Genomic DNA, 14,036 nt, shown 5'->3' on the forward strand with positions numbered 1-14,036 from the left:
GGACATGGCTTCGCTTTTCAAAGCATTCTTGTCCACAGGCCAATTTCCATTACTAAAAATTCCAAGAAAGGGGAAAAATTTTATCAAGTGCTATCTTGTTAGAATGTCTTTATATATCAAATGTTGCTCGAAACAAATAGGTCATGAGAAGCTTGTGTGGAAATCGTCTGCTATAGCAGAACTTAAATTAACCACTGTTTTCTCATATCTCTTTTGCTAAGCTCATCTATCGCACCTCGCTATAATCAAATATCCCACAGAAACCCAAAATTACTCTGATACTAGCAACTTACAATATGTAATGTTGTCCTTGATCCGAGGAATTTGCCATGATAAAACCACAATAAATACAGAAGTCAGCTTCCTCACCTTGCCTCTAGAAATGTCTAGAAGCAGGAGTGATGAGCCTGAGGCACCTGGGCATTGGTGAGACTGCCCTGTGCTGGCAGATTTCTCAGGGACTGGTTGCAAAGGATGGCTCTGTGTGGGCAGAACTCAGCCCACCAGGCCTCAGGCAAAGGGCAACACAGTCAGCCTGCAGAGGCAGAGTGAAGACTCCACTCACCCTGGAGGTGACTCTTCCACCTCCTCGGGGTACCCACTCCCCATTACAATGAAGCTGTTGTTGTCTTTTCCCTTGGGGGAGAATGGAGTGTGCAGAGGTGTCCACGTGTCTCTAAGCATAGGCAGGAGCTAAAGCAGCAAGCGAGGGTGTGAAAAGAGAGCAAGCTCCTGCCTCCCTACTCAACCGTCCCCCCTTCTGGGTTGCCAGCTTCCCTCTCTTCTCCTTGCGGCTTGGTTCCCCACCCACCGCCCTCCTACCTCACCGCCACAAAAAGCAACCCCAGCAGCCTTCAGGCATGGGCCCAGTGACAATGCGGGTAGGAGGGAGCCATCATCATGGACTGGGGGTGGGGGGCCAGAGCTTCACTCTAGAGAACCTCCCCAGGACCTTGCGGGAGCCCCTCCTTTGGTAGCCCTTGCTCCTGCTATAGAAGGCGACAGGAAGAAAGAGCTACCTCTTTCTGGCTCTGGGGGGCAATGTGGGGAGGGGACCATCACCTTAGCTTTGTGAGCCTCCCCTGTAAGCTTTCACTGGGCCTCCCTTCCTCTAACCCCTCCTGGCTTATACTTAAGGGGGTAGAACTTGGGTTTAGCCTGGCCTGTGTGGCTCTCTAGCTGCATGATCCTGGGCAAGTCACAGAACCTCTCTGAGCCTGAAATTTTTCCTGTGTAAGAAGAGAATAACAACACTTACAGAGTTGTGCAGATTAAATGAGTTATATGCTCTAGAACATTTTGTAAAGCCTATTAGTGTTGCATTCAGTGAGGGGAACAGGCATGGGATAGAGAGGTGAGCTTAGGCACAAGGTGAAGAAGGAGTCAAAAGGACATAGAGGGGGACCTCCTGGGTCTCCCCAGCTGTCAGCTCAGGGAATTTCTCCATCAGGAAGCTGAGGATGGTTTTGGTGGAAGTGGTGGCTGGAGGGTTTTGGTGAAAGGACATTTCCATTCCAGGTGGACTCAGCTGAGTTCTCTACTTCTCCCTCTTCCCCTCCTCCTCTCCTTCTCTTCCTTCTCTCCTTTCCCCTGCCCCTCTTTCTCATCCTCCTCTCTCTTCCCCTCCGTCTCCTCCTCCTCTCCTTCACCCTCCTTCCCTTTTCCCCCTCCTCCCCCTTCTCTTTCTCCTCCTCCCTCTCTCCCTCCCTCTCCTCCCCCTCCTCCCTCTCTTTCTCTATCTCTTTGCATTCTGACCTGGACATGGATATTTCTAGGCCCTCTTGCTAGGGTCAGTTTCCCCCAAGGTGACCTGGTGGAGAGCTTGCTCTGCTGCAGACTCTTGGACCCCTGGATGAGTCCCTTAACCTCTCTGGGCCATAGAATCTTTGAGTGTACATTAAGAAAGTGAAGCCTTGCATCCTCCAAAGTCCCTTTCTGTTTTAAACATTTTGCAATTTTCTTGGTGCTCTGTTAAAGTCACTTAACTTTTCTTGGGCTATTTTTCAGAGTGGGGTCTGGGGGTTGAGAGTTGGGTGCCTGCAGCTCTGAAACCTTTCCTGGGCCTTGGACGAGTAGGGATTTGGTAGCTTGGTCCATGGGACCAATCTTAGTTGCCACACTTCCTACCCCTTGAGCCCCCAGTGGCCTGCCAGCCAGGAGGCACCCAATTATTACTGGGAGTTCCTGAGGAGCAGACGGGGAGCCCAATATTGCCCTTCCTGGGAGACCCCAAGGGAGTGGAGACCAGGCTGCTTTCTCTGGGCAGAAGTGCGATGGGGGCAGTGAACTTGGTAAGTATAGAAGTCCTCTGATGGAATAAGGTCTGTTACTTTCATCTGGGTGGTTTAAGACATTTTCAAAAATAGATGTTTAGAAATAGAAGAATGTTAAAGACAAACTTTTCTAGTATCCACCTGTTTGGACTTTGGGCTAGAATCCAGCTCTTCTTGACTTTTGGGTCAAATTTCTTCCTTTGTGCCATGCTGGATTTTTAGGGACCAACTTTGGCTGCTGGCTGGGAGATAAAATGATCTGTCCTATATTCAGGGTAGAGGCCAATTGTGTGATAAGGCATGAGTAAGCTTTCCCAAGTTGCTGACAGGTGTCAGGAAGGAAGGTTGGACCCCGAGGTGTGGACATTCTGTTCCATGTCTGCTCCTGTTTCCCACCAAAAGCCTCAGGAAGAGCCATGCCCTGGTCCCAGCTCAGCCCCAGGAGCACAGGGGTGCCGATCACCTGGTGCCTCTGCTGACTGGAGATTGAAGACAAAGCTGCCAGCAGGATGCTCAGCAGCCTGTCGATACCACAGAGGGAAGTGGTCCATGGTGAATATGCTGGCTTCATCCTCAGGAGTCAGGAACTTTCTGCAAGGAGAAAGATTTGGTACCTCCCCCTAAATCTGGGAATATGTTCATCCCTCTTTCTTTTTACACAAGGTCATCTTGGCTGGGCCAAGAAGAGAGATTCATCTCTGCCTTGGTAGAGTTGCAGGTAGAAAACATTAGCCCCTAGTTTTACCCCACACAATGTTCCCCAGCAATTCCTGCCTTTTCCAGAATCAAATACTGTTGTACCTGATGACATATTAGTAGCTAGAGGAGGTATAGAGCCTGTATTGTGAAAGAACACCTTTGTTTTTTTTTAATGAAAACTCCTTTGCCTGCAGGGTTTATTTCTTTGGGATATAGCCTAGTTTCCTTTTGTCTGGTTAATCGGCATGTCTGAATGGGGAAACTGTATAGTCAATTCTATCACTGCACTAATAGAAGGGCATAAATTCCCCCCAAATGGTTACTTCAAAAGTCATTGCCTCCAGGGTTTAGAATGCATTATGAGTTATCTTTTTTTTTTTTTTTGAACAGCTTTACCTTGCTAATTATGGTTTTGCATTCCCTGAACACACAGCAGCCAGCAGAAGGGAGTGTTGGTCCAGAAGCAGAGTGGGAGGCAGGGAGAAAAGCTGGTTTGTGGATTAAAAAAGACACTGTGGATAACCCACAAGGTGGATAACTGAAGTTTGATTTTAAGAGTGCTTGGCTTACATATTCAAAAGAAGCTCTCCTGCACAATTCCTGAGTGGCCAGGTGTATCATGGTCTAGGTGAAGGGAGACCTCTGGAGTTGCATGGTGCCCATGCGGCCGTTTGTGGTGGCTGTGTTTGTAAGCCAGGAGAGTCTCTCTGTATTGAGATTTTCCTCTTCCATTCATAGAAGCCTTTCACAGAAGATTTAGGGAAATACGAAGGATGCTTTTATTCCCTTCATACTGCCAGGTGTGGTTCACCCTGTCCAACTTTGGCCAGCAATGACATGGGTGTCATTTTCTGTGGGGGGGTGGAAGTGTAAGCAGATGAGGAAGTACAAGTGGGTGGAGAGCGGGAGGGGTAGTAAGTGTGGGGAGGTCACTTCCCCACACTGCTCAAGGCCTTAGAGTGAATCTACAGTTTACCTACCAGATTTGGTCCATTGAGTCATTTGCTCTGTCTCTGACAGGGCCATGGAAAGGGTTAGCGAGACAGCGCTCTCCTCTGTTCACCTCTCTGGGAGTGAGGGGAAGTGGGTGAGGGAGAAGCAACTTTGTTTTCCTAGAAGGCCTCAGCTTTCAAGCAAGTATGGATCTGTCAGAGTCCTGGAAGAAGCTTAAAGATGGCACTCCGTGGCTGAGTGTGCTTGGATTCAGTGAGAGCAGCCATGTGTGGATGGGAGACTGTGAGGTACCTCCTCACTGTTCTCCTCCAAGTGCCTGGTAGCCTCTGCCTATTTGAGTCTGGTGGTTTGTGGAGTGGCAGGTGGCTCTGTTCTCCTACCCCCACCCAGCACCCTTTTCTGGCTCCCATCCTCCCCTTGCTTCAGTATTTGGTGGGGAGGACACCCTGGCAAGCTGGTCTCCCAAAATGTAGGCTTTGCTGGGAGCAGCACTATTGACATTTTAGGCCAAATAATTGTGAGGATGTTTAACAGCATCCCTGGCCTCTGTCCACTAGATGCCAGTAGCAAGCCCCCATCCCCTAGCTGTGACAACCAAAAATGTCTGCGGACATTGCCAAACGTCCCTGGGGTGGGGATGGGGGAAAATACCCCCGTTTTAGGGGATATGTAAGTTGTTAACAAAAAAGGGGACACAGCCAAATAATTTCACTTGTCACATAGACACTGGTCCCAGTGGGAAAAACAACTTCTGGTTTTCCCTTTATGGAAGTGATTGACCCTTCCAACTTTAGTCTCATCCACTCTCTTCTCTGACTGGGCCACTGTCCCTTCTTTCTTGGGGATACCTCCAGGATGCATCTAAAACCTGGTGGAAGAGTTACTTTTCTGACCCTCCCAATCTGCAAACCATAACCTTTCCACCCTCCTTGCATTGCTGGACTCCAAGAGTCAGCCTGCCTACATGCCACAGGAACACCTTTTGGGGATCCCGCTCCTTTTCCAGCATGACTCACTTGTCGGAGACCTTCTCGGAGCCTACAAATAAGCTGCTTCTGAGGAGGCCAGCCCGGGTGCCCAGGAATGCCATGTCCACCACCTGCTCGGACTCGCTGTGAAGCAGACAGAACAGGTGTCGTTATCATGCAGTGCAGTGACAGGACTAAGAAGAGGGCATTGGGGGCACGGGGAAGACCTGTGGGCCTCTCCTTGTTCCTGGCCTGATCTTTGGGATGGGGAGCATGAAATGGACAGACACGTTGCTTGCTCACGGGGTTGTACACACATGCACTGGCCATCCTCTGTGAGCATCATGTTTGTTACATCTGGTTACCTGGCTCCCCTGGGCAGCATCTTCCCTTGTTAATGGGGTCTCTTGGGCCTCGGCCTTTCTGCTTTTTTTTTTTTCTCCTAATTTGTCCATCCAGGTTTTAGGGGAGTTGGCTCTGGAGGACAGAAGGAATTCAGGAAAAGAGATTTTGTCCTGGAACCTCAGGAACAGGAGCTTCTCATGACCGACACGTACATGACACTTCACAGCTTTAAAGCCCTTTTCACATGTTTACCTTATTATTGAATTGTGAAAGGAGGAGAAGACACTGTCTACATCTACCTATGGGAACCCAGTGAACTTTATAACCTTGCCAGCAAGATTTGAGAAAGAAAATCCATTAGCTAGCTGGAGTGTAACTAGTTTTTCTTATGGTCTCAAAGCCATACTTCTGCCATGATGGCACCAGGGGTGGGAGTCATCACCTCTTTTTTTTTAATTTCAGCTTTTTTTGAGGTATAACTGATATACAATTGTAAAATTTTTAAGTGTTCATCATGGTTATTTGATATATTGTGAAAGGACTCTTCCCATCTAGTTAATTAACACATCCATCATATTAGGTATTTTTATCTTTTTTTGGGGGGTGAGAATATTTGAGAATATTCTCTTAGCTAATTTCAATTATACAATACAGTGTTAATCAACTACAGTCACCATGTTTTACATTAGATCCTGAGGCCCTATGTGGCTTGTAGTTTAAACTTTGTACTGACCTATCTTCACCCAACCAGCTCACAGCAATCACTTTTCTTCTCTCTGTTTCTATGGGTTTGACTTTATTTTATTCTTTTATAGATTCTCCATATAAGTGATATGATGTAGTATTTATCTTTCTCTGTCTGGCTTGTTTCACTTAGCATAATGCCTTCAGGGTTCATCTAAGTTGTCATAAAGGGCAGGATTTCCTTCTTCTTCATGGCTGAATAATATATCTTCATATATATATATATATATATATATATATATATATATATCACATCTTCTTTGTCCATTCGTCCAGTGACGACATGTTGTTTCCATATCTTGGCTATTATAAATAATGCTGCAATGAACATGGGGTGTAGATATGTCTTCAAGATAATGGTTTCATTTCCTTTGGATAGATAACCAGAAGTGAGATTGCTGGATAGTTCTATTATTAATTTTTTGAAGAACCTCCAAACTGTTGTTTATAGTGGGTGCACCAATTCACATTCCAATTCACATTCCAATGGTGCACAGGGGTTTCCTTTTCTCTATATCCTTGCCAACACTTGTCTCCTGTCTTTCTGATAACATTCTAACATGTGAGGTGATACCTCACTGTGTTTTTGATTTGCATTTCCCTGATGATTACTGATGTTGAGAACTTTTTCATGCATCAGTTGGCCATCTGTAGGTTTTTCTCTGGAAAAATGTCTATTCAGTTCCTCTGCCCTTTTTAAAAAATCAGATTGTTTTATTGTTATTGAGTTGTGTGAGTTTTTAAAAATATGTTTTGGTTATTAACCCCTTATCAGATATAATTTTCAAATATTTTCTCCCATTTCATAGGCTGCCTTTTCATTTTGTTCTTTTTCTTGCTTGGCTAGGACTTCCACTACTATGTTGAGTAACAGTGGTAAGAGCTCCTTGTTCCTGATCTTAGAGCAAGAGCTTTCAGCTTTTCATCGTTTTTACTACTGAATATGCTATTAGCTGTGGGCTTGTTATATATGGTTTTTATTTAATTACTTCTAACTTTATTAATATTCACATTCCTAGCCCAATTTGCTGCAGGAGACTACCTAATTTCTCTTAGTACCTAGATTAGCGGTTTTAGTGAGTGTATAAGGTAGTCAAGCCTGACGCAGGGCTTGAACTACTGAATGCTGAGATCTTGATTGAACCAAAATCAAGAGTCAGACGTTTAATTGACTGAGTCACCTAGGCACCCTGGGTTTGTTTTTTTTTTTTTTAATCAAGGCTCAGCTCTATGGCTATTAGGGTATCCCTAAAGGAATATTGTGAAGAAGGTTGCTCCATGCAATATCAATTGATAGTACCTGGAGCTGGGTTAAAACACTTGGTCTACATTCTGGAAAAGCACCAAGGTCTGGAGATGCAGATGGGACTGGCTGCCCACCTCTGATGTTGTAGTAATCAGAATTTCCAGGGGTGGGGCCCAAGGGACTCTTTCTCTGAAAATCTGCCTGATGCAATTCTTTATTCAAAAGTAGTACAGAATAGTCTAATGAGACTCCTGCACCCATAAATTAGCTTCAACAATTACCAGTCTATGCCAATATTGTTTCATCTACAGCCTCCTGCAGCCCTCAGATTATTTTGAGGCAAATCTCAGATATCATTTCATTGATAAATATTTTAATTTCTATCATTAAAATATAAGGAATGGAAAAAATCATTAATGACATTATCACATCTAAAAAAATCCACAATTCCTTAATAGCATCAAACAATCCAATAATCCACAATCCTCATGACTTTTTTAAAGCTTATTTGTATAAGAATCAGACTAGGGTCCATAGTTCATATGTCTCTTTTCTTTTCTCATCTCTCTTTCTCTCTCTCTCATTTCTCAATCTCAATTTAGATATTTATTGAACTGTAATCCACTTGCCATACAGTTCATCCATTTAAAGTGTGCAATTAAACGGTTTTTAGTGTATTCACAGAGTTGTATGGCCATCACCAGTCTATTTTAGAACATTTTCATCATCCCCAAAAGGAACCCCATACTTGTTATCAGTCATGTTTAGTCACTTTCAACCTTCCTTTCTCTTCTTTCCCTCTCTTCTTCTCTTTGCAATTTATTTGCTGAAGTAGGTTGTTGGTTCTGTAGAGTTTCTGCATTCTGGGTTTAGCTGATCATGATGCTGTGGTGTTATTTAGCATGCTCTCTTGTCCCATGTATTTCTTATAAACTAGCAGTTAGAGCTATGGGTTTGACATAGGTTTGAGTTATAGGTGGTGTGTTCTTTGTCAAGAGGCACACACTCTCTCATTGACGAGCGGTTGCAAGACAGGATTCTTCCTTATTTTATTTGTACCTGAAATACTTGATTAAAGATAGACTTCTTCTCATCAATATTTGGTTATCCTGAGATGCAACTTCTACAGAAGAGCCAGGATAAATAATTGTCTCTCTGTTTACTTGCCAGTTTAGAATAATGAGTTGGTTTCCTAACATCTTCTGAAGATGACCAAAAGTCTTTTTTTCTCCCCAGTATCATTGTGAACACAGGATTTTAGCATACCTAATATGTTTTAATCCACTGCAGTTGTCATTGCTTTTGCTGCTCTAATTTTTCCACCTATAACCAGTGAGAATCGCTTCCAGTTGGCTCTGGGGTCCCACTGGCACAATCTCATTATAGTCTTCAGTAACTTCTTGCTTCTGGTTATGACAAGATACTCCTGGCTCATTTTGTACATTTGTCACTGTCTTGAAATCAGACATTTCTCCAAGGATCGCTGACTCATTTTAATAAGAATTTCTTAATATGGACATTGAAAGTCCACAATCTGGGTCTGGGGTGCTGAGGTTGGTCTTTTCAGTGTACAGGGCTAGGATATCCTTTTTGTTTCTTTCAGAGAAAATAATCATGAGTTCATTGATATTTCCAATTCGTATTCAGCAGTACATCTTAACTTCTTTGATTTAAAAAATTTGCATCTCTTTTTTTGTTTGTTGAAAACCTTGGTTCCTAATGACATTAACACAATACTATTTGCCCTACCCATCTATATAGTTTGAGAATAACAGTGCCAATGTTGTTTCTAGCAATGTGGTTATTGAACACGGTTTATGATTTTATTTATTGTTTATGGTGTGTGTTTTTAAGTCCGTTGAGGGAATTAATCTATGTACAGTTATTTCATGAACTTGATACACAGGTTTATTTGTTTCTTTTGTTTTCAATTTTTTAGAGCTTATTTTTTATTTTTTATTTTATTTTATTTTTTTAACGTTTTAATTTTTGAGAGAGAGAAAGACATAGCATGAGTGGGTTAGGGGCAGAGAGAGAGGGAGACACAGAATTGGAAGCAGGCTCCAGGCTCTGAGCTGTCAGCACAGAGCCTGACGCGGGGCTCGAACTCATGGACTGTGAAATCATGACCTGAGCTGAAGTCGGACGCTCAACTGACTGAGCCACCCAGGCGCCCCTAGAGCTTATTTTTTAAAATTTAATTTTGTTTTATAATGATATAAAGCATTTACATCGTTCCAAAGTCAAATATGCAAAATAAAGCATTTTTATAAGCCTGTCTTTCACTCTCCCTAAAGTAACTTTTGTTTGCTTGTTTATTGTTCCATTAAACATATATGTGTACATATGTACATACATACATGTGTCTATATTTATATATGTGTAACTATGAAAATATATTTGGATTTCCTCTTTTTAAATAAATAGTGGAGGTGTTATACACACTTTTCTCCATTGGTGAGACCATTCCATAACAGTTTATAGATTTCTCATTTTTTACAGTTACATAGTATTCCATTATGTGGATCTACCATGGTTTATTTAACTAGGCTCCTGCTGATGGATGTAGGTTATTTCCTATCTTTCACTAAACGGAGCTGTAACAAAAAGCTCATGTATATATCTTTTCCTATTTTTATTAGTGTATCTTTGGAATATGTTCCTAGAAGTGGTCTTGCTGAGTCAAAGTGTAAATGCATTTTTAACTTGTTAGATATTGCCAAATTCTTCTCCATAGCCCTTGAAACATTGTGTATACCCATTGACAATATACAAGAGCCTGATTCCCCACAGCCTTGCCGGTAGTACATGTCAACAAACTTAGATGGTTATCAATCTGATGAGTGATGAATATAATCTTGGTACTGTTTAATATGAATTCCTTTTATTATGAGCTATATTGACCATTTTCTCATATATTTAAGGACTATTTGTATATATTCTCAGAACTGTCCATATACCTTGGTAATTTTTCCTATAAAGTGGTTGGTTTTTTACTTCTCTATTTTCGAAGTTCTTCATTTTTTGAGAATAAAAGATTGTAATCTTTTGTTTTTTAAGTTGCAAACATTTTTCTGGTTTGTCATTTATGTTTTCACCTTGCTTATGTTTTTATTTTTGCCAAATAAACATTTTTATGTTGTTAAATTTATCAGTCATTCTCTTGTTTCTGAAGTTTGAGTCATCATTGGGAAAGATTTCCTAATTCCTAGATTTTAGAGCAACTGGCTCATTTTTTTTTTTTTTAGTACTTATATGGTTTCATTTTTTACATTTAAATCTCTGAGTCATTTGGACTTTGTCCAGGTGTATGGTGTGAGGAAATAATACAATTTTATCATTCTCCAGATGGCTCTCAAATCAGTTATTAAAGAGTCCATTTTTTTCCTCTCACTGGTTTGACATGATGTCTTTGTCATATACTAAATTTCCACATGCATTTAGATGAATTTCTGGATTTTCTATTTTTTTACTCTTTGTCTGCCTTTCTATTCATGTGTCAGTACTACACTTCATAAATTACATGTTTTAATACCCTGGGAGCACAAAACTTCCTTTGTTGCTTTTCTTTTTCAGGAATTTCTTGACTATTCTTTCAAATAAACTTTATAATCAGTTTATCTGGATCCATAAAAATACTGATTACGTTTTTATTGGGGTTGCATTAAACTTACAAATTAATCTAAGGAGGATCAATGTCTTTGTGATGTTGATTCTTTCTATCCAAAAACACTGAATACTTCCCCATTTGTTCAAGACTATGTTTGTGTCTTCCAGGAGTGTTTTAATATTTTCCTTATGTAAGTTTTGGGATATTTCTTATAGTTTATACCTAGGTGTTTGATTACATTTTATTTTTTTCCCTCTTAAATAGGAATTCTCTAATGATATTTTAAATTTAATTTTGTTTTTATAGGTAAAGGATATTAATTTTTGGATGTTCATATTATAAACTATTACTTTACTAAATTCTGTTATTGTTTTACTAGCTTTCCTATAAATTCTTCTGGGGTTTCCAGAAATATAATCATATCACCTTCTTAGAGATAATTTACCTCTCCCTTTCCCTTCTCATTGCTTCTAGGTGCATTCTCTTGTTTGGTTGCACTGACTAATACCTTCCGACCTTGTTAAATAGTAATAAGGATATGGGAATGCCTATCTTAGTCCTGTCTTTAGTTGAGAGAGCCTCTAGCCCCGTTCAGATGTTGACTTTCATGCTTAGGTCAATTTTAACTTCATTGATTAGTTTTTTAAAACATGCATGGATATTAACATTTGTTCAAATATCTTTCTGCATCTATGAGAGTGATTATATGACTTATCACCCTAGCTTTATTAATATGCTATTTTATATTAATTCTCCAGGTCTTCTTTTCTAATATACACCTTGGTTAAGAATATTTATTCTTCAGTGTTTCTCAACATTAAAAACATCTCTGGCTATGGGGCACCTGAGTGGCTCAGTCGGTTGAGCGTCCGACTTCAGCTTGGGTCATGATCTCACAGTCCGTGAGTTCAAGCCCCGTGTCGGGTCTGTGCTGACAGCTCAGAGCCTGGAGCCTGCTTCCAATTCTGTGTCTCCCTCTCTCTCTGCCCCTCCCCTGCTCATGCTCTGTCTCTCTCTCTCTCTCTCTGTCAAAAATAAATAAACATTAAAGAAAAATTTTTTTAAAAATGTCTCTGGTTAATCTCTGAACTTGGAAAGATGAAGATCATGCCCCTTCTCTCCAAACCAGTGATCCAATCCCCTGACTGCCTGGTTTGACTCCAACTTCACCTCTTGTGAGGCATATGACCTTGGGCAAGTTGTTTATCATACTTTACCTTGGTTTCCTCATCTGTAAAATGGGGATAATGATAGTACCTACATTGGAAGGTGGTTATGAGGTTAATATACACTAAGTACTTAGTGCCTGGCCTGCTATATTCTTTTTATTTTTTCTAGCTTCATTTAATTTTGTATATGTAATACATTTACATGGTTCAAAATTATACCAAAAAGTTATAAGTTATACAGTGAACTATTTCCTATTTGGACTTTCATAGACTTTATACACACACATGCACGCATGCACACACACATACAGATATACTGTTTTCCCTCCTTTTTATAGAAATGGTTTCAAACTGTACACAGTAGTCTGCATCTTGCTTTTTTAAATAGGTGGTTGTTTCATACAAAATTCTATTCTTTTCTTTAGGAGAGCATTAATTAACTTGAGTGTCTTAGGGGAGCTTGACATCTTCATGATGTTAACGTTGAATCTTCCTATTCAGGAACAAGGTGTAGTCCACTGTATTCTTAACCTCATTAATATCTTGTACCCTCCCAACACACATGCGTGCGCAAGCACACACACACACACACACACACGCACGCACACACACACCATTCATTTCTTTTTTCTACCTATTCACTAAACCTGATAGCACAAGATAAATATCAGCAAAGGGAGTGAGGAAATCTAAGGCACTGGTAAAGGCCAAGTTTGTACTTCATAGTGTCTTGACCTTATGTGCTGGAAATTGGGTCCTGCTTGAACCACTCTTTCCAGGGTACTTGGCAAACAGGCTTACACAGCTACAGACCAACCCCAAGAGAGAGGTGTTCTTGGAACGGGGCTGCTGCAGTGTGGGTGGGGGATCTGAGCTATGCCGGGGGGACCCACATTTGGTGCTTTTCCAGAGGGGAGAGCAGCAGCACATGTGGGATGTGGAAGCTGTGCCAAGTCCCTGCTTTACTGGGGCCCATGTGAAGGAAGCTCTCACTCCTCCCATGTCTGCCCACTGTCATCACCTTCATCTTGGACCCAGTTGTCTCCTGAGCTGCCAGCCAGGAAGTGGGAGGGACCCTGACTCAGCCAAGGGAATCCTAGGGGCTGGAGCTGCTTCGCTCCACAGAACCCTCAGCCCCACCCTGGACTGACATACTCAGAGGTGTTGAGAGTCATCGCTGTCCAGTAGGCTTCCATGGGGGCCGTCACCACCGCATCAAGCAGTACCTCCCGCACCAGCTCCTCATCGCCTGGGGACAAAATAAAAGGAGACCAAACCACTTATTTCCTCTATGATGTTGAATACAGCTCATCCACCTTTGTAAGGAATCCCGACTTCAGGGAATGGGATGTGTCTCATAAACATGTATCTGGGACACATAAAACCATCTATGTGAGCTTGAAGAAATCATGTCGTCTCCCTCAGCCTTCACATCCTCAATCCCAAACAACATGTGAGCAGAACTGATTTCTAAGGCTCTTCCCAGTTCTGGTATTCCGTGAGATTAGAATCTCTCAGGGACATCAGATCTTGCCCTGAGCCCAGGCTACCTCTCCTTTCTGCTGCCATCAGTCTGCAACTTGATCATCACCCTCCCAACACACTGGCCTTTTGCCAGTTCTGTGCACGTGAATTTGCTTCAGAGCCTTTGTGCATGCTGTTCCCTGGTCTGGATGCTTTCCTCCAACTCTTTGCATGTGTGGCTCTTTTCCCTCTCTCTTTAAAAAAATTATCTACTTTTATTTAGGTGAAATCTATGTAACATAAAATCAACCAATTTAAAGTATACAACTCAGTAGCATTTAATACATTCACAATGATGTGCAGTCATCACCTCTGTCATCACCCCCAAAACAGACCCTGTACCTGTGAAGGCACTCGGGTCACTCTTTTTTATCCTCAGCATAAGTAACACTACCTGACAGAGTTGGGCGCTCTATAGGATCCCATACAGTATCCTACTCATGGCACTTACCACAATCTGGAATAACCTACACCTACACACACATGCTTGCTTCTTTGTTGTGT

At 41.9% G+C, this 14,036-nt stretch overlaps 1 protein-coding gene across 9 annotated transcripts in view; it reads right to left on the reverse strand.

The window, feature by feature from the left end:
• The window catches only part of CACNA2D4 (calcium voltage-gated channel auxiliary subunit alpha2delta 4), a 113,164-nt gene that overhangs the window by 44,960 nt on the left and 54,168 nt on the right, over positions 1-14,036 (reverse strand). For 8 of the 9 annotated variants that reach the window (XR_008419427.1, XM_053894799.1, XM_053894798.1 and 5 more), the window contains 3 exons: positions 13,164-13,257; positions 4,943-5,038; positions 2,737-2,864 (listed from right to left, as the gene is read on the reverse strand). Coding sequence is in view for 8 of the 9 variants with exons in the window: in XM_053894799.1 (XP_053750774.1) it covers positions 2,737-2,864; positions 4,943-5,038; positions 13,164-13,257 (318 nt within the window). In the remaining variant the exon portion in view is untranslated. The remainder of the gene's footprint in view (positions 1-2,736; positions 2,865-4,942; positions 5,039-13,163; positions 13,258-14,036) is intronic. The other variant, XM_053894800.1, reaches the window with a different exon arrangement.

The sequence above is a fragment of the Panthera pardus genome, unplaced genomic scaffold (genome assembly GCF_024362965.1).
Source record: "Panthera pardus isolate Hobbes unplaced genomic scaffold, ASM2436296v1 HiC_scaffold_6, whole genome shotgun sequence".
Taxonomy (NCBI): domain Eukaryota; kingdom Metazoa; phylum Chordata; class Mammalia; order Carnivora; family Felidae; genus Panthera; species Panthera pardus.